This window comes from Megascapheus bottae, chromosome 18, assembly GCF_031878675.1.
Source record: "Megascapheus bottae isolate mThoBot1 chromosome 18, mThoBot2.hap1, whole genome shotgun sequence".
Classification (NCBI taxonomy): Eukaryota; Metazoa; Chordata; class Mammalia; order Rodentia; family Geomyidae; genus Megascapheus; species Megascapheus bottae.
The window spans coordinates 14,321,637-14,338,870 of NC_143526.1; the positions used below are offsets into that span (position 1 = coordinate 14,321,637).

General features: G+C 40.5%; 1 protein-coding gene across 3 annotated transcripts in view; it reads right to left on the bottom strand.

The window, feature by feature from the left end:
- Nucleotides 1-17,234, bottom strand: part of Cfap61 (cilia and flagella associated protein 61) — a 242,416-nt gene that overhangs the window by 214,759 nt on the left and 10,423 nt on the right. For all 3 annotated transcript variants that reach the window (XM_090351924.1, XM_090351925.1, XM_090351926.1), the window contains 4 exons: nt 14,716-14,792; nt 13,764-13,831; nt 13,162-13,288; nt 563-695 (listed from right to left, as the gene is read on the bottom strand). In XM_090351924.1, coding sequence (XP_090208050.1) covers nt 563-695; nt 13,162-13,288; nt 13,764-13,831; nt 14,716-14,792 — 405 coding nt within the window. The remainder of the gene's footprint in view (nt 1-562; nt 696-13,161; nt 13,289-13,763; nt 13,832-14,715; nt 14,793-17,234) is intronic.

Genomic DNA, 17,234 nt, shown 5'->3' on the forward strand with positions numbered 1-17,234 from the left:
CCCCGGGACTTGTAGGTGCATACAAAAAAAAATATTTGAACAAATTCTAGTACCATTGAAGGAATCATAATTGTTTGACTTTGATCATGCTACTGTATAAAAAAAATCATTCCTGTTTATAGAAAATATAAAGGGGGCACTATTTCTGTAACTTTTGAATAGTTCTGAAAAATCCATAGGTAAATACAGGTAAAAAAAGTGAGAGGATAAAGAAAATGAGAAGAATGTTACCATTTAGGGAATCTAGGTCCTTATAAATTTTCTGTAGATGTGCAATTATATTAAAACACAAAGTTGAAAAAAAATCAACCACAGGTTCAAACAGTAAATCCCCTTTTGCAACCCAGAACTCTTGCTGAGTATTCATTTTGATACATGTAAGAAGAAATAGGATTCTTACAATGGTGTGACGTGACGGAGGGTATCACTACTCATGCAGGTTGGCTCTGAGAATAAAGATCACGTGAAAGCTAAAAAAAAAATTAACCAATACAGAAATCTAACAAATTCTATCCTCTGGCTTCTTTCATTAAGTATCTCCCCCTGGGGACCTGTGACCAACCTCACACACGACAGCGTGATTCTCTTCATCTTGGGCCTCTATTAGTTCCGCCAAGAAGAATTCACCATATGTTTCCTTCAGAATACTGTCATAGCGCAGAAATATTGGCATGAGGTCATCGTGGTCTTCCACCCTGTGTTTGACAGAAAGGCTTTAGTTCAGTGTTGCTTCCATCATTTTCCCCCCTTCAGTAGAGCACCTACCAAGAGCCAGCCATGAAATGAACTGCCATTCTCACAGGAGAAAGGGACAATAAAAGTCAAATGCATTTCAACAATTTTCAACATTTCAAATTATGACATGCGCGTGGGGGTGAAGAGGGATGCAGTCAGGGAAGACTTGTGACTAAAGACATGTGTGTTATGACTTGAATGAATGAGAGAGGAAGCTCTGCTGAGACCAAGAAGAGCCAGGCCATTCAGGCAAAGAGAACAATTGGTGATGGAATATTGGGCAACACTTGCCATCTGTGAACCAACGCTGGGGACAGCATTTCTAATGTGTTTCAAGGATCACTACTTTTATATTGTCCAGAATCCCCTCACCATACAAAAAAATCAATGCCTTCGGAATGTCAGAGTAACACATTTAACCATGTTTCTGAGACATCTCTATGTTCTTGTGAAGGGAGAAATGTTGGTGGAGGTAACAAAGTCCTGCTCACCATCGTGGGAAAATTCATCTCATATTTACCCATCTAATTATTAATCTCTTATCAAGATTCTTGGGAAAGAGAGTCACAGGGGGTCCATCCAGAATCACTGTTATTTTTCTTACTACAGAAGGTTCGATCACTGTGTTGTCTTCCCATTGGCAGGTACATGTAATGCCATTCCGCCAGCTGTCACTAGTCTTACAACTCTGCTTTTCCCATTTTACTCTCTTAAAAATATGCTCTTTTCTGTTTCTGTGAGGAGCACAAACTCCTTTGTCTCCATGCTCTCATCCTTTTAGTCAACCATTATACAAACTAATCTACTTACTGACCCTAGAAAGGGATTTCATCTTCTCCCTATCTTGTCTCTGCTCATCAGTACTATGCCTATCCCACATGCTACCATCCTTCAAGCTTCATCCCACCTCATACCTCAGTGACTCATTGTCCAGTTTCCTTCCCAAGAACTCAACATTGGCATCATCACTAGAAGCACATTATCTAGTGTTAATTTCCCAAAAACAAGGTGTGCCATCTCTCCCATCCCAGGAGATGATGGAATGATGATGGTGGTGATGTGTATGTGTATGTATGTGTGTGTTGTACTGTGTTGTTTTCTGATAGGGGAACAGGTGAAGTTCTGTACAAAAGATGGGGCTCTAGGGACCGGGAGTTTGGCCTAGTGGTTAAAGTGCTTGCCTAGCATGCATGAAGACCCGGGTTCGATTCCTCGGTACCACATACATAGAAAAAAGCTGGAAGTGGTGCTGAGGCTCAAGTGGTAGAGCTCTAGCCTTGAGAAAGTCCAAGGACAGTGCTCAGGCCCTGAGCTCAAGCCCAGGACTGGCAAAAAAAAAAAAAAAAAGATGGGGCTCTAAACACACATAAAACCTCGCCAAGGGCCCAAATACACTGTCCATACACAAAGGATGTGATTGCTAAGACCCAAGAGGTACATCGGGAAGGTTGGTACCCACAGTCCCATACTGGTGGCTCCTAGCCTTTTTAGCTTTCTACAACTGAGAAACCAGCAGTTAAACTTCAGCAGTAAATCTTGGTTGTGCCATCTGTTCAGGGGGGTGGGGGAGCAAGGGTAGCTGGAAGAATTCAATGTTATGCTCCAAATGATGATTCATTTAAACCCACTCTGCACACAGTAAACCCTCAACAATTATCTACTCTCCACAGGAGACCTCAGAATCTCAGCTGAAAGAGCCTAGAAGAATATACTCCCTCCTAGGAAGTTAACTACCTTCACATGGCTTTTCTCAGTAAAACAAATTCCTGATGTTGAAAAAAGATTCTAGAAGAGAATAGCCAACAAGTACATTTTTTAGCCTTCTGCTGAAAATCAAAGGCTGCATCAATGCTTATTAGCAGACATAATTATTTTACACAATGGGACAATAATTCAATATTTTAATTATTTTAAGTGGATCAAGATAGCAATCACACAAAGTACTTCCCAATTAACTTTATTTACATGAATTTCACCCCCCCCCCAAAAAAAAAGAGTATATCAAAATCAGGAACTCTTGGAGACCCAGGGCCTTAAGTTCAAGTGTAGGCCTTCCATAGCCATTAACACACTTGTGCATAATCAGACGTCAATATCAGTTCTTCTGGGAAAAACAAGAAGAAAACATCCAAATCACGGTGATCCAAAGTCTCTCCCTTAAGCCCTTTTCCAAAATGGATAGAGCAGGACTTGTTCTGTTAAATGCATTCCTTGGGGCAATTGATAATTTATGATCTTGCATCAGCCCAAGTGCTAATGATAAAGTATGACATCAGCCTCCAAGTCTCAAATGGCATATGACAAGGTCCAGCCTCACAGAAACAAAACACCCAGCTCCTGAAAACCATCCATACAATAAAATGTCTAAATGTGAGCTCTCAGAGGCAGTGAGCAGGGCTGAGGAGTGGCACATTTGGACAGCCACGTATCACTGTGAATTTAGCACTGGAGGACCTGCGCATACCTGGTACTTCCAGCTTTATAATCCCAATGACAATGACTACTGTAATTCATCAGCACAAACTAGCAAGGAAATAACCCAATCCTCTTGAGAGAAAAGCAGTATTCTCTCATGTCTTCCATTCAGATGGCCAAGTGCTTCAAATGTCATTAATGATGGACTGTATTATTTGTTTAGAGAAAAGAAAAGGTCCACACTGTGAAGACTTATATTTTCCCAGGCATCTAACTGTCCAGCAGACTCTGAAAACCGTGCCAGATTAAAATGGAGTTGAGCCCAAACCTCAAGATGAACAGCCTCTCAGAGATACCTCACTTTGAAGAAGGGGTGTCAATGAAACTCAGGTCAAGGCAAAATGAAAGGTGGCTTGGTTGGTGGTTCTCCTCGGCTTCATGGAAAGTGGGGAGAGGAAATATAAACAGAAGAGGAAATCATCGTGTTCAGGTTGTCAGTTCTCATTTTCAGGTGTATCATGCTGCTGTGAAACCCACAGAATTTTCTATAAGTAGCCTTGGTGACAAATAGTTCCTCAAAATGCCTTATCAACACAGCATTCGAGCAGCTCTGCTGTGTAATTACCACCCTCAAGGACAACACGAAGGCTGACTTCGCTAGTGTGGGAGATATGCACATGATGTTCTGGCCAGCAAAACCACCATTGAAAATTCACAAATAGGAAGTTCATCCTTAAGGACTGTGAAGACAGCAGTGACAGGCCACCTTCATATCAGAAGACTGCAGTGTCCTCTTTCCTGTCTGAAAGCATTTCCCATAAGTAGAGAGGATTTGAATTTCATTAATAAGCCTTTAAAATGTAGTGCTGAATTATTTACCATAGCTAAGATATGGAACCAACCCAGTTGCCCCTCAGTAGAACGATGGATCAAGAAGATATGGTATTTATACACAATAGAGTTCTATGCTTCCATCAGAAAGAATGACATTGCCCATTTGTAAAGAAATGGAAAGACAGGGACAAATTATATTAAGCAAATCAAGCCAGGCCCCAAGAAAAGTAGGTTGCATCATTTTCATCATTTGTTTTTTTTTTCTGTATGAACTTTTCAAAGTGTCAAGGTTCTCAGAGCCCTGAGATTCTGAAATTTATGTGGATATAGCTATGTATCATCTTTTCTATTGTAGGGATAATGTACAGAGGAGTTACAGTCATATTCGTCATGTAGTAGGTGCATTACTTCTCATGTTTTTGTCTCCAATTCTCTCTCTACACCCCTCTCAATCATCTTGTTTTTCTCCCTTCCCTTTCTTATTTCAAATAAACAAACAAACATATTTACAATACGCCGGGTAACAAAGTCAGATACAGTAACAACATGAGATTAACCATGAGGGCAAAAAAAAAAAAAAGAGAAAAGAAATAACATAGTACCTTAAGAACGATCACACAAGATAAACCTCATTCCATACCCTAGAGATCCTTCCATTTAGTCTCATCCTCTATGACCTTATGTACCTAGGTTTTGTGTTATTTTAATCCTCTGCTAGGAGAGTCCTAGATGTGTACTAATTATTACACATGAGGGAACATCATTTCCCTCATGTGTAATATCTAGTATATGTCTATGATATTAGTAACAGGGGATCACAATAGCCCAATCGCTAAGTGCATAGGATCATATATAATAAAGCATATCAACATGAACTCCAAGAATTGGAAACAAAAGGTTTTATTATATGCTGTAATTATTTCTTTTTCTGTTTTAGTTTTCTGTACCCTTTGTCTAGTATGTACTTTTATATGATCTGTGCAAGGGAAAGGGAATCACAAAGGATGATCTAATACAGCAATGATACACACTAGATACTATATTAGAAATTAAGTATACAACTTGGGAGGCGGGCAGAAGGAAGGAGGAGGGCAGTAGGGAGGGTTAAGTGGGAGAGAATGAGGCTGTTTAAAAAGAAATGCAGCCAGGAGTTTGGCCTAGTGGTAGAGTACCTGCATGAAGACCCAGATTTGATTCCTTGGTACCTCATACATAGAAAAAGCCAGAAGTGGTGCTGTGGCTTAAGTGGTAGAGCACTAGTCCTGAGAAAGTCCAAGGATAGTGCTCAGACCCTGAGTTCAACCCCCAGGATTGGCAAAAAATAAATAAATAAATAAATAAATAAATAAATGAAATGAAATGAAATGTACTCATACTTTACTTACATAACTACCTTTCCTTCTCATCACCTTTACAAGAAAGATTTAAATGGTTTTAAATGTAGTGCTTAAGTGATCCTATTGTCACTTTAAATGCCAGAAATAGATGAAACATGTGTATATATACACATTTAAGAAACCAACAACAAAAGAAAAAAATGTATGAAAATCCAGTGTAGTGTAAATAAAAAAAGAAAACAATGTGTTCTGGTCAAGCCAGCTCCTTACCCTGAACTCACTCTCTCTCTCCCTCTCCACAAGGGAATAAGAGAACATATTATAGTGGACACCCACAGATTTGTCTTTTTGTTCAGACAGAAAACAAAGCATCTGTTTCTTTCCAAGATCTCTAGTGACCTCTAGTGGCTTTCTTTAAGAAACCATATTCATCATTTTTTTAAATATATTTTTATTGTTATTAATAGAAGGGTTACGTTATATTCACTAGATAGAAGGTGAATTGCTTCACAAACATTAATACCCTTTCTCATGTTTTGGTCCCCATTTCTCTCTCACCACCCCTGCCCCTCATCTTGTTTTTCCCCCTTCCCTATCCCATATTCATCATTTCTATACTACATACTCTTATTTTAGAACTTTAAATGAGTTTTAAAACACTGCATAGTTTCCATTCCTTGGGAAATACCAAAATCTTAAAGGGAGGGTTTTTTTTATTTGTGTGCTGGTTCTGGGGCTTGAACTTAGAGCCTGACAATTGTTGCTAAGCTTTGTATGGAAAGCTAGCGCTCTACCACTTGAGCCTCCCAGCTCCAATTCTGGCTGCTTTTGTGGTTAATTGGAAATAAGTCTCATGAACTTTTGGCGGGAGGGGGGCAGTCCTGGGCCTTGAACTCAGGGCCTGGGCACTGAGTTTTTGTTTTAAGGCTAGCACTCTGCCACTTGAGCCACAGCATCACTTCTGGCCTATTCTGTGTATGTGGTACAGAGGAATTGTGTGTGGGGCTTTGTGCATGCTAGGCAAACACTTTACCACTAGGCTTCACTCCAAGCCCTCCAATCTTATGCTTTAAGTAATTTTTCATTTTCTTAAATTTAAGATTTTTTCACTAGTATAACAATTATGCATATGTAGGGATTAAAGTGTGGTCATTTGATATATGCACATAATGTGGAATGATAAAAATCAGAGTAATTAGCATTTCCTTTTCCTTAAACATTTATTTCTTTTGTGTTAGGAGCCTCTGGATGTCTTGCTTTTGTAAATAACTAATTTTTCTTTCATCCTTAAAAGGCAATAAGCTTGAGCCAAGATTAATCACAGCTATAAGGAGCGGTGGGGAGAAGCAGCATTTCATGAAGGAAAATTTAGTTATTCTGCAAGACTGCCTGACAGTCTATAATCCTGTCCTTGGAGGAATCTCTTCCCAACTTGAAAAAGAGACTGCCCCAAGAAGAACCATGGCAATCTCAATCTATGAACTTCTCAAATCCACTACTGCTAATTAATTAAGCCAACTGTGGATTCTTTAAGGTATACACAGAATCAGCTATGTTTTGTTTCAGATATAATGAAAAACACAGAAGAGTAACTTCATTAATTACTGTCTAAGCAGAGGGGTAGATTACAGCATAATTTTCCACATGGGTAAATCAAAGAAATGGGACAGGGGATTACATGTTAATTCATTGGTTCTGAATATGTTGCTAGTTAAATGGCTGAAGGATAATTACATCCCCCAGCCCTCCACTGGTTTAATATCTTAAGAATTGTGTTCCTCACCATTAATTATCAGTGCAAGTAACTATTGATGAAACAGATGTCAAAAAATAATTGTGGAGGAAATGAGAGTGATGAGGCTGCCTAAGAGAAGCAGGGCTACGCCTGTGGGATGTTCTGCACTGTCTTCGTGGTCCTAGTGTTATGAAGGAGGATAAGGAACTACATAAATAAAATTTAAAATACGTAAAATTTGGTATCTACAAGCATCAAAACTTCAAGCTAAACATTCTGAAGAAAGGTCATTTTAAAAGTTGTCGCATTTTTCTATTACCTACAAGCAAAGGCATAGTCAAAACATCACAATTCAGCTGGACTCTAGTAGTTCCTGCCTATATTCCTAGCTACTTAGAGCACTGATACCTGAGGATCCTGGTTCAAAGTAAGCCAGGGCAGAAACATCTATGAGATTCATCTCCAATGAACCAGAAAGAGCTAGAAGTGGAGGTGTCGTTCAAGTGGTAGAACATCATTCTTCAGTGAAAAAGCCACATCAGAGTAGAGTGTGAGACCCTGAGTGCAAGCCCCAGTATCAGTACGAATGCACACTCATGAGTGCGCGCATCCCCCCACGTACACACAGAGTCAAATCTCCCTCCTGAATTCATTAATATGCACTTCTCTTATAATGTCCCTACCTCATTCCAAAGTACCAACTTTCATCTCTCTGCATTAGAACTACTCTGGGATTTTCTCCTTTCAGATTTTCTGACATTTAGAGGCGCAGTTATTTAACCAAAGTAGTATGAACAAGATCTCAGGTTGAGGAATCTGGTCTTTGTTTCCTGGAAGTCCACAAGCCATACCACTAAGCTTTCCTGAGACAGAGAGAGAGAACACAAAGGAGGGAAGGAGGAGGAAAGAAGAAGGAAGAAAGGAGGAGGAGGAAAGAAGAAGGAAGAAAGGAGGAGGAAGAGGAGGAGGAGGAGGAGGAGGAGGAGGAGGAGGAGGAGGAGGAGGAGGAGGAGAGCAAGCAAAAGAAGGGAGGAAAACCTACCAGACCAATGGTGAGCAAATGCTTCCTAGGAGCCAGGCTCTGGGTTTAGTACATCTTAATCCTTTTTAATTTGGTAACCTACATCCTGAAGGACAAGTGAGATATCTGAGCAAATTAGCTAAGGTCACTTTACTAAAAAGTGAAAGAAATATCTGGTATATAATTTTAGCACTTGGAAGGCTAAGGCAAGAGGGTCCAAAGTTTGAAGCCAATATGGGCCACAGAGTAAACAAATAAGAAGCCATCAAAAAATACTTTTGTACATGTCACATTCAGAATTAGCTTTCTATTGCAATATTGCCTTGCTGAGTAGCTATGCTGAATATATTTAAGTCTTAATGTTTCTTAAGAAAACACTAACCACCAAAATCCAAACTGCACACTGCCTGGATGTTGGGAAAATACCTTCAGAAAGGGGCATCCTTTGCCCCTCAGTTGATGAGTGGATCAACAAGATGTGGTATTTATACACAATGGAATTCTATGCTGCTGTCAGAAAGAACGACATCGCCCCATTTGTAAGGAAATGGAAAGACTTGGAAAAAAATCATATTAAGCGAAGTAAGCCAAACTCAAAGGAACATAGGCTCAATGGTTTCCCTCATTTGTCATATCCAGTAGAAACCTTGGGCTTTCCTAGCAGAGATTTACAATAGAACAAAATCTAGACACATAAGGACATACAGTATGATGCTAAATGAAAGGACCTCCAGGATATAGAAACAAAAGCCATATAATGAGTGATTATTGTCCTTAATGTACTATGCTATTTCTCATCTCTTTTGCTGTCCCTTGGTTATCTCATATGGTTACAGTATTTTACCTTGTTATCTGATATATTGTATATATATTATCTGATATATTGTATATATGCTTATTTGGTTATTTGAAATAGGATAGGGAAAGAGGGAAAACAAGTGAGGAGCGGGGGTGGGGGGAGGGAAATGGGGACCAAGATATGAGAAAGGGTATCAATGTTTATGAAGCAATAGACCTTCTATCTGGTGAATGTAACCATTCTATTGATTACAATAAAAATATATGAGGGCTGGGAGTTTGGCCTACTGGTAGAGTGCTTGCCTAGCATGCATGAAGACCAGGGTTCGATTCCTTGGTACCACATACATAGGAAAAAAAAGCTGGAAATGGTGCTGAGGCTCAAGTGGTAGAGCTCTAGCCTTGAGAAAGTCCAGGGACAGTGCTTAGGCTCTGAGCTCAAGCCCAGGACTGGAAAAAAAGAAGAAGAAGAAGAAAAATATATATATATATATATATAAAAGAAAGGGGCATCCTTCAACTGTAATTAAATCTCCTCCTCAACACACACAAAAATACTATGTTGCAGACACATTTAATCATCTATCAGGATATCTTCTAAATTTCAAATTACTTTAAGTTCAAGTATTCTGTTCATTTAAAATGGAACTTTTATAATGGCATTCAAATCCACATAGACTCTATTTAAAATAATAAAACACTGATTCGGTCCAACAGATTAGTAACAATTCCAATAGAGGAAAAAAATCTCCAAAGGTTGAGGTTATAGTTCAATAGGAGAGCTTTATACATAAAGCCTTGAAGTTGCTATTCATAGATGCCTAGTCCCTATCTAATGAAAACATCCAGCTTTGATGAGTAGTTAGAATATACATTGGCATGATATTTTGTTTCGATGTTTAATACTATTTTGTAAATGCTAGTATTTATTTGAAATTTTGGATATTACGCATAAATTCCCCTTCTAAGTACCTACACTACAGGAAAAAAATAGCATGAGTACCTGATACATACTCTAGGTCATTTACCACAGTGAAATTTTATGTTTATCTTATGTAATGCAAAATGTACTCAGCCCATCTTTGAGAGTCCCCGTAGATTTTTAGCAGTTCCAGTATTGTTCAAAAGTTCAAAGTTTCCTCTGAGATTCAAGGAAAACTTTGTAGGTGTAAGCCCCAAAAAGAATTTAAATGAAAACTAGAGGTTTCCAATACACATTGGCACAGTGTAAACACTTCCACCCCAAAAGGATGAAAGAAGGGCATAGAAAGGAATTGGATCAAAACAAAACACGAACATGTCAGGGGAAACATTAAATCCTTCATGTCTGGCATCCAATGCACTTGGTATGTGATGTGGTCACCAAAGGGGGTGGGCACCATTACAGCCTTGATGATTAGAATCTTCTTGTGCCTTTTGGGTGGAAGCTGCTCAATGCCTTTCCTCAGAAGACATTCCATGTTCCTGGCATAACTAACGTCTTAGGATCATCTCATCTAACTTGTCTTCAGCTTCACCCTCACAAATTCACACTCTAACTTTAGTGGCTACCCGTAGGGGATCCTGATTGTGTCATTCATGGGCCTTCCTTTGAAATGTAAGTAGAGGCCTCCATTAACTCTTTTTTTTTTGGCCAGTCCTGGGCTTGGGCTCAGTGCTGAGCACTTGGGTTTTTTCAAAGCTAGAGTTCTACCACTTGAGCCATAGCACCACTTCTGGCTTTTTCTATGTATGTGGTACCAAGGAATCGAACTCTCGTCTTTGTGCATCCTAGGCAAGCACTCTACCACTAGGCCAAATTGTCCTAATTTCTTAATGGAACATATGAAACTACTATGCACATACATATAACTGTGTATGTGTATGCATATCTATATAATGCATATGGTTATATATAAGCATAGTTATCTTTCTGTAACCATACAAGATTAAGTTCAGAACCCTCTCAAAAAAAAAAAGGGTCTGATGCGGCCAGGAGTTTGGCCTAGTGGTAGAATGCTTGCCTAGCATGCACAGAGACCCAGGTTCGATTCCTTGGTACCACATAAATAGAAAAAAGCCGGAAGTGGTGTTGAGGCTCAAGTGGTAGAGCTCTAGCCTTGAGAAAGTCCAAGGACAGAGCTCAGGCCCTGAGCTCAAGCCCAGGACTGGCACCAAAAAAAAACAAAAAACAAAAAAACAGTCTGAGGATGCCAACTCCTAAATACCATAGTATTTCATATAACATACACATATTCTTCTGTACACTTCAAATCAATGTAAATGCTATGCAAACCAGTACATGTTAGTGCAGATGCAGTCTTTGTTGTTGCTATTTATTCTTCACTAGAGAGCTCAAGCTTACCTGAACCAGAGTCCTCTTGCATCAGCTCCTGAGGACTGGGGTTATAGGTATGCACGATCACAACTACTTCAGATACACATTTCTCCCAACAGATACAAAAGCATTCAAGTTGCCCATTCTTTCTTAAATGTTTTGGCAGTTGGGGGTTTTCAAAGTACCTATTTTACCTACAGTTTTGAATTGCTGATGTATACTAGCTTATGATATTCCTTTTTACCTTTTTACTGTCTGTAGGACCTGTAGTGATAACTCCTCTCATTTCTGATTTTGGTCATCTATCTCTATCAGTACCAATCTATATGTTATCAATGCACGCAGCAAGTCAAGCCAAGCTGAGGACCCTTATACCCATTCACTGACATGCAGCTCTCAAGCACGGCCTTCTCAAGGTAAAGTATCTGCCTCTATTCAGTACTCCCATCATGCTATTTCACTGCATCTTCTGCCACTTTCAGAGACTCTTACTTCTATCACACTCTGCTCTCTCTTTTCTAGTTTTAATACAAAGATACATTAATTGTACTACATAGAGTTTATGACATTTCTACATGCAAATATAGAGGCTTTCAGCCCTTGAAGCCCACGGCATTTCATGGTCTCTGCACAATAGCTTCTCTGGGCAGTCAGACCTCTTTATTTTTCCTTTATGTGCCAGGACTAGGTCTTAAACTGAGGGCCTTGCATTCTCAGGTAACTATTTTGCTCAACTCTACCACTTGAGCCATACTTCCATTTCCCAGTTTTAGTGGTTAACTGGAGATAAGAGTCCCGTAGATGTTCCTACTCCTATTCTGCCTGTAATCTTCATAGCTCAGCTTCCTGAGTAGCTAGGATTACAGGCATGAGCCACTGGTGCCTGGCTCAGACCCCTTTCTCATGCTCAGCTCTTTTCTTCCAAAGCAAACATCCCAAAGAAGCAAACAGAAATGTCTCAGCTTTGCAAGGTCTAGAGTCTCTTCTACCATGATCCACTATGAAAGCAGGCATAAGCTGCCCAGATTGAAAGAAGGGAAACATGGCCCACTCATTAAGGGAGGAGTGATAAAGACACATGATGGGACCTGGCAGAGTGGGAGACAGAATGGGGCCATCTTTCAAAACACTGCTTATCCCCTAGAGACTGCTACACTTGAGGCCTTCCCCATGGTGAAGACATTCAGCTTGGAAAACCACTCTCTGGGATTAATTAGCACACTCATTCACTAAGTGTCAGAATGTAGGTGGATTCTACTGGGAAAACTAGATTTTTAAGTCTTTCATTTGAAAGTAATTTCATTGAAGGTAGGACTAAGGATTGTGTTTGCAGAACCCTCTAGCAGAAAATGCATAGCATTGCAGCCATCCAGAACTAAATAAGGACCTTCAACCAGCTAGTCCTGCAAGTTTTTTTTTTAATTGATCATGGGGCTCGAACTCTGGGCTTGGGTGTAGTCCCATAAGTTTTGACACCAAGGGAAAGAGTAAAAATTTCTAAGTGGAGTTCCACTTGTGAGTCTCATAAAAATTTAACCCAAATATTTTATGATCCCTAAGTGAGAACTGGTACTTTAAAGACTCTAGCCAAGTATAGAGGTTCATGCCTGTAATCCTAGCAAGCTAGAAGGTAAAAAGTAGAAGACTCACATTCTGAGACCAGTACAGTCTAAAAGTTAGCAAGACTTCATCTCAACCTGGACATGAGGGTTCGTGCTTGTAATTTCAGCTACCAAGAGGCAAAAGTAGGATGATGGTAATCTGAAGCCAGCCTGGAGACCCTATCTGGAAAACAACTAAAGCAGAAAGAACTAGCTGAGACTCAAGTGGTGGGGTTCCTGAATTCAAACCCCAGTACTGCCACCCAAAAAGTAAAAACCCATTAAAATAAACTGAAAAGCCACCCTGATAAAAGTAACTGCTCTTAAATCTTCGGTTTAAGAGCACTGAGGCACCAATCCCACTGTACCTGGCTCTGCGAATGTGCAGCTGGGGGTAGTGCTTTTCCCTGTGACATACATACACTTTAAAGTCTTCATTGTACGTCATGCTTGGAATGCTCCCCACTTGCTTAAAAACTGTTATGAGAGCTGAACCTAAATGAAGGAAAGAAAAATACGATCTCATTTTGTCAAAGAACAGTTTTGGGAAACTTCAGAAAAAAACATAATATCCATTCAAAATTACAGGGGCTTTGTTCATTTATGTGCCAGTCCTGAAGCCTGAAGTCCAGACCTGGACTGTCCCTGAACTTTTTTGCTCAAGGTTAGTGCTCTACCACTTGAGCTCAACTTCTGGTTTATTAGTGGTGAGCTATAGACAAGAGTCTCATAGACTTTCCTACCTGGGATGGCTTAGAATTGAGATCTTCAGATCTCAGCCTCCTGAGTAGCTAAGATTATAAGCATGAGGCCCTGGTACCCAGCTCAGAATCATGTTAGAATGGCCGTAATCAGACATGCACATGGCACACTGAGAGCTGGAGAGCAAACTTCTTCACCACTGCCAAGAGCAATTGTGAGCCAGTATCCCAAGTCAGCTATAGAGAGAGAAGGTGGCAAAGGGACTTACCTATACTCATGAAGGATGGCACTACTAGGAATATGAAGTGCAGTTCTGGCACAGTCTTAAACACTGTCCTGGCAAGGAATGATTGGGTATTAGTAACAGAGCAATCCCACCAGGTTGTACCTTATGGGGACAAATGCCACCACTGGAAAAACCAAGTGTCCAGAAACCCACAGGTGCTCCTTTGTTCCCTGTCTGCGAATGCAGTTCATCTCCAGGGAAGATTTTCTTGGGTTGCTAAGGGCTTCTTTGCTGTCTGTGCCAGGGAGGTCCAGGGAATAAAGGGTGCCATGTCCACGCAGCACACCAGATTTCTGCTGACATTAACCTTTGACCTGGCATCTGGATAGTTTGGTGTGACATTACAAAGTGAAAGCTCAGAACTACTCCCTCCCCCCACCCCAAAAAAAGAACAAAGTCTGTGCAGGCTGTCAGAACCACATCACTAGTACTCAATGACTCTGGGGACTATCTTTCCCTGAGTCCTATTATTCAGGAAGCTTCTGTAGCCTGCCATGATAATGTGCTGCTAAGGAAGACATGGAGAAAATCCACTTGTGGGGAACATGAGATCTTTTTTCTTTCTTTACCTCCCCAAATTCACTTTTTTGAGTGATTCTTCTACCTCTTAGCCACAGAGTTTATGGAAAAGTAGTTTCAAAGTTCAGTTAATTATCTTTTAGCAATATTGTTGCTGCTAAAATGGTAAAGGTGATCATAAACAACAATCAAAATAAATGCTCCACCCAAAAAAGAAGTGCATGGCATTTCAAAACTGAGAACTGGAGGCATGGCTCAAGTGGTAGAATACTAGCTATGACTGGGACAGCAAAGCAAAAGCACTGAATATTGAGTCCTCGAGTTCAAGCCCTAGTACTGGCGCAAGTGTGCCCCCCCACACACACACCTGTACACACCTCTTTCATGCTTACCATGCCCAGGGTTCTGTACTCACCGGATGATCTCTTTGCAGCAGCCAGGGGAATACTCATCCACAGCCACAAACAGGTGCATGAACAGGGTATTCAGAGACTGCAGGAAAAAAAGAAGACGGATGATTAAACACTGAGTCAGCAAACAGCCTGGGACTCAGCCAGTGTCAGGGAGGGGATCAGGGCAGCCATATCCAGGGCTTCAGATATTTGGAGATGACACATGTCTAAGGGATATGAAGTTACTTCTTTTCTCTTTTTTCCTCCTTATGGTTAACCTCATGTGGTTACTGTATCTGTACTTTGTTACCTAGTATATTGTACATACTTTTACTTGAAATAGGGAAGGGAAGGGGAAAAACAAGATGATTGTGAGGGGGAGGAAAAGGAGGACAAAAACAAGGAAAGGAGTATCAATCTTCGAGAAGTAATGTACCTACTGCCTGACGAATATAACTGTAACCTGTCTATACATTGCCCCGACAATAAAATACAATAATAAAAAAAAGGTTATCCAGGTGGCATTTGAGTCTTCTACCCCAACTCCTTTTGCTGCCTTTTGCCCTAAGAGCTGAGAATTATTGAAGAAAACTAGAATCATATTGTGGTGAAAGCCAGCACACACCCGTGCTCTTCCTTTCCTTCCGGCCCTCACAGGTGCACTGTGCACAGGGAAGGGCCTGCAGGGGAGTGAAATCGATTAGGAACTCCATCATCTTGTCTCCAAGGGTGTCTATGTGAACTGAAAGACAATCGCCCTCCCTCCGGGGCTCCTGAGTCAGCAGCTGCTGCTCTATTCACAGGACATGACGGGGGAAAAGATTCTCTTATGAAATTGAAGGATGGAAGGCAGATGTCACATTAGGGATCCAAAGACTTGTTTTGTTGAACATTCCCAGAGTCAGAATCAAATATTACTCCTGGGATCCAGAAAACCTGGAAGCTGAAAGCTCAAAGTTAGCAAGATTCTGATAGCCTTTCAGATTAAATCCTTACTTAAATCCTTACTTAAATCCTTTTAAGATTAAATCCTTACTTTTAAGAGTTTTTCATCCTGTAACTTTTTAAGACTGTTAACTGGCCCAAACAATCAATAGTAGTTCTATCTTCTATATAGCAGAATATTGTATCCATAAGCAAATGTTCAAATCCAAAATATAGTGCATGCAAAGTAGCTAACTGGAGAGGGCAGTGCCTGTACATGAATACAAGCTTGCTTTTCTGAGTACAGTGTCAGTGGGGGATTGGTTCCAGGAACTCTGCAGTCTCATCCACAAATGCGCAATGCAAATGCCTTGTACAAAATGGCAGAGTAGCACTAAGTGTGGTGGTACCTATAATTGCCCCAATTCCAAAGGCAGAGGTAGAAGGATCATGGCCCAAGGTTGGGCTGGGGCTGGGGCTGGGGCAGGGGGAGAGAGGAGGAGTAAGATCCATCTGGAAAAATTAGTAATAAGGCTAGAGGCATGGCTTAAGTGACAGAGTGCTTTGCCCAGAAAGTAAGCCCTGAGTTCAATTCCCAGTACCTCCAAGGGAAAAAATAAGCATAGTATTTGCATATAACCCATGCAATCCTCATATACCCTTTAAATGGTATCTAGATTGCTTACAATAACTAATATGATGTAAATGCTATGCAAATGGTTGTTATGCTGAAAGTCTGCACACATTCAGTACACATACACAACTTGTTTTGAACATTTTCTATGAGAAAACTGGTAGAATCCTTCAAGATTCAGAGCTAACTATAGTTTTCTAGATGGCTTTGAGTTATCAACCCACATCATGTGCCTTTATCCACTCCTGGTGTGTGGCTTAGAAGCAGTCATACGTTTGAGTCATGGCTTGAAAGTTCTCTGAAAACAAACAACACAAGCTAAAGTCCAGTGAACAACAATAACATGTTTTTAAGCACTTTCAATGTATTAACTAATTTAATCCTATAACAGTTGTGTGTGTGTGCATGTGTGCTGGTACTGAGTCTTGAATTCAAGACTTGCTTAGCTTTTTCATTCAAGGCTGGCATTCTACCACTTGAGTTGTGTCTAGCAAAGGAACCAGAAGCAGAGGTACAAGAGTCTCACAGAGGACTAGGAATGTACCTCAAGTGGCAGAGTGCTAGCCTTCAACAAAAAGCAGCTCAGGAGCCAGGTGTGGTGGCTCACATCTGTAATCCTAGCTACACAGGAGGCTGAGATCTGAGGATCAAGGTTCAAAGCCAGCCTGGGCACAAATGAACCTGAGACTCTTATCTCCAATTTACATCTAGAAAACAGGAAGTAGAGCTTGGCTCAAGGGTAGGGTGGTAGCCTTGATCTGAAGAGCTCAGGGAAAACACCCAGGCCAGTTCAAGCCCCATGACTCACAAAAAAAAAAAAAAAAGCAGCTCAAGGACAGTGCCAAGATCCTGAGTTCAAGCCCTAAGACTGTCAAAAAAAATGAGTCTCACAGATTGGTCTGACCAGGTTGGCTTTGAACCTTGATCCTCAAGATTTCAGTCTCTCAAATAGCTAGGATTAAAGACCAGTATCCATGCATCCAA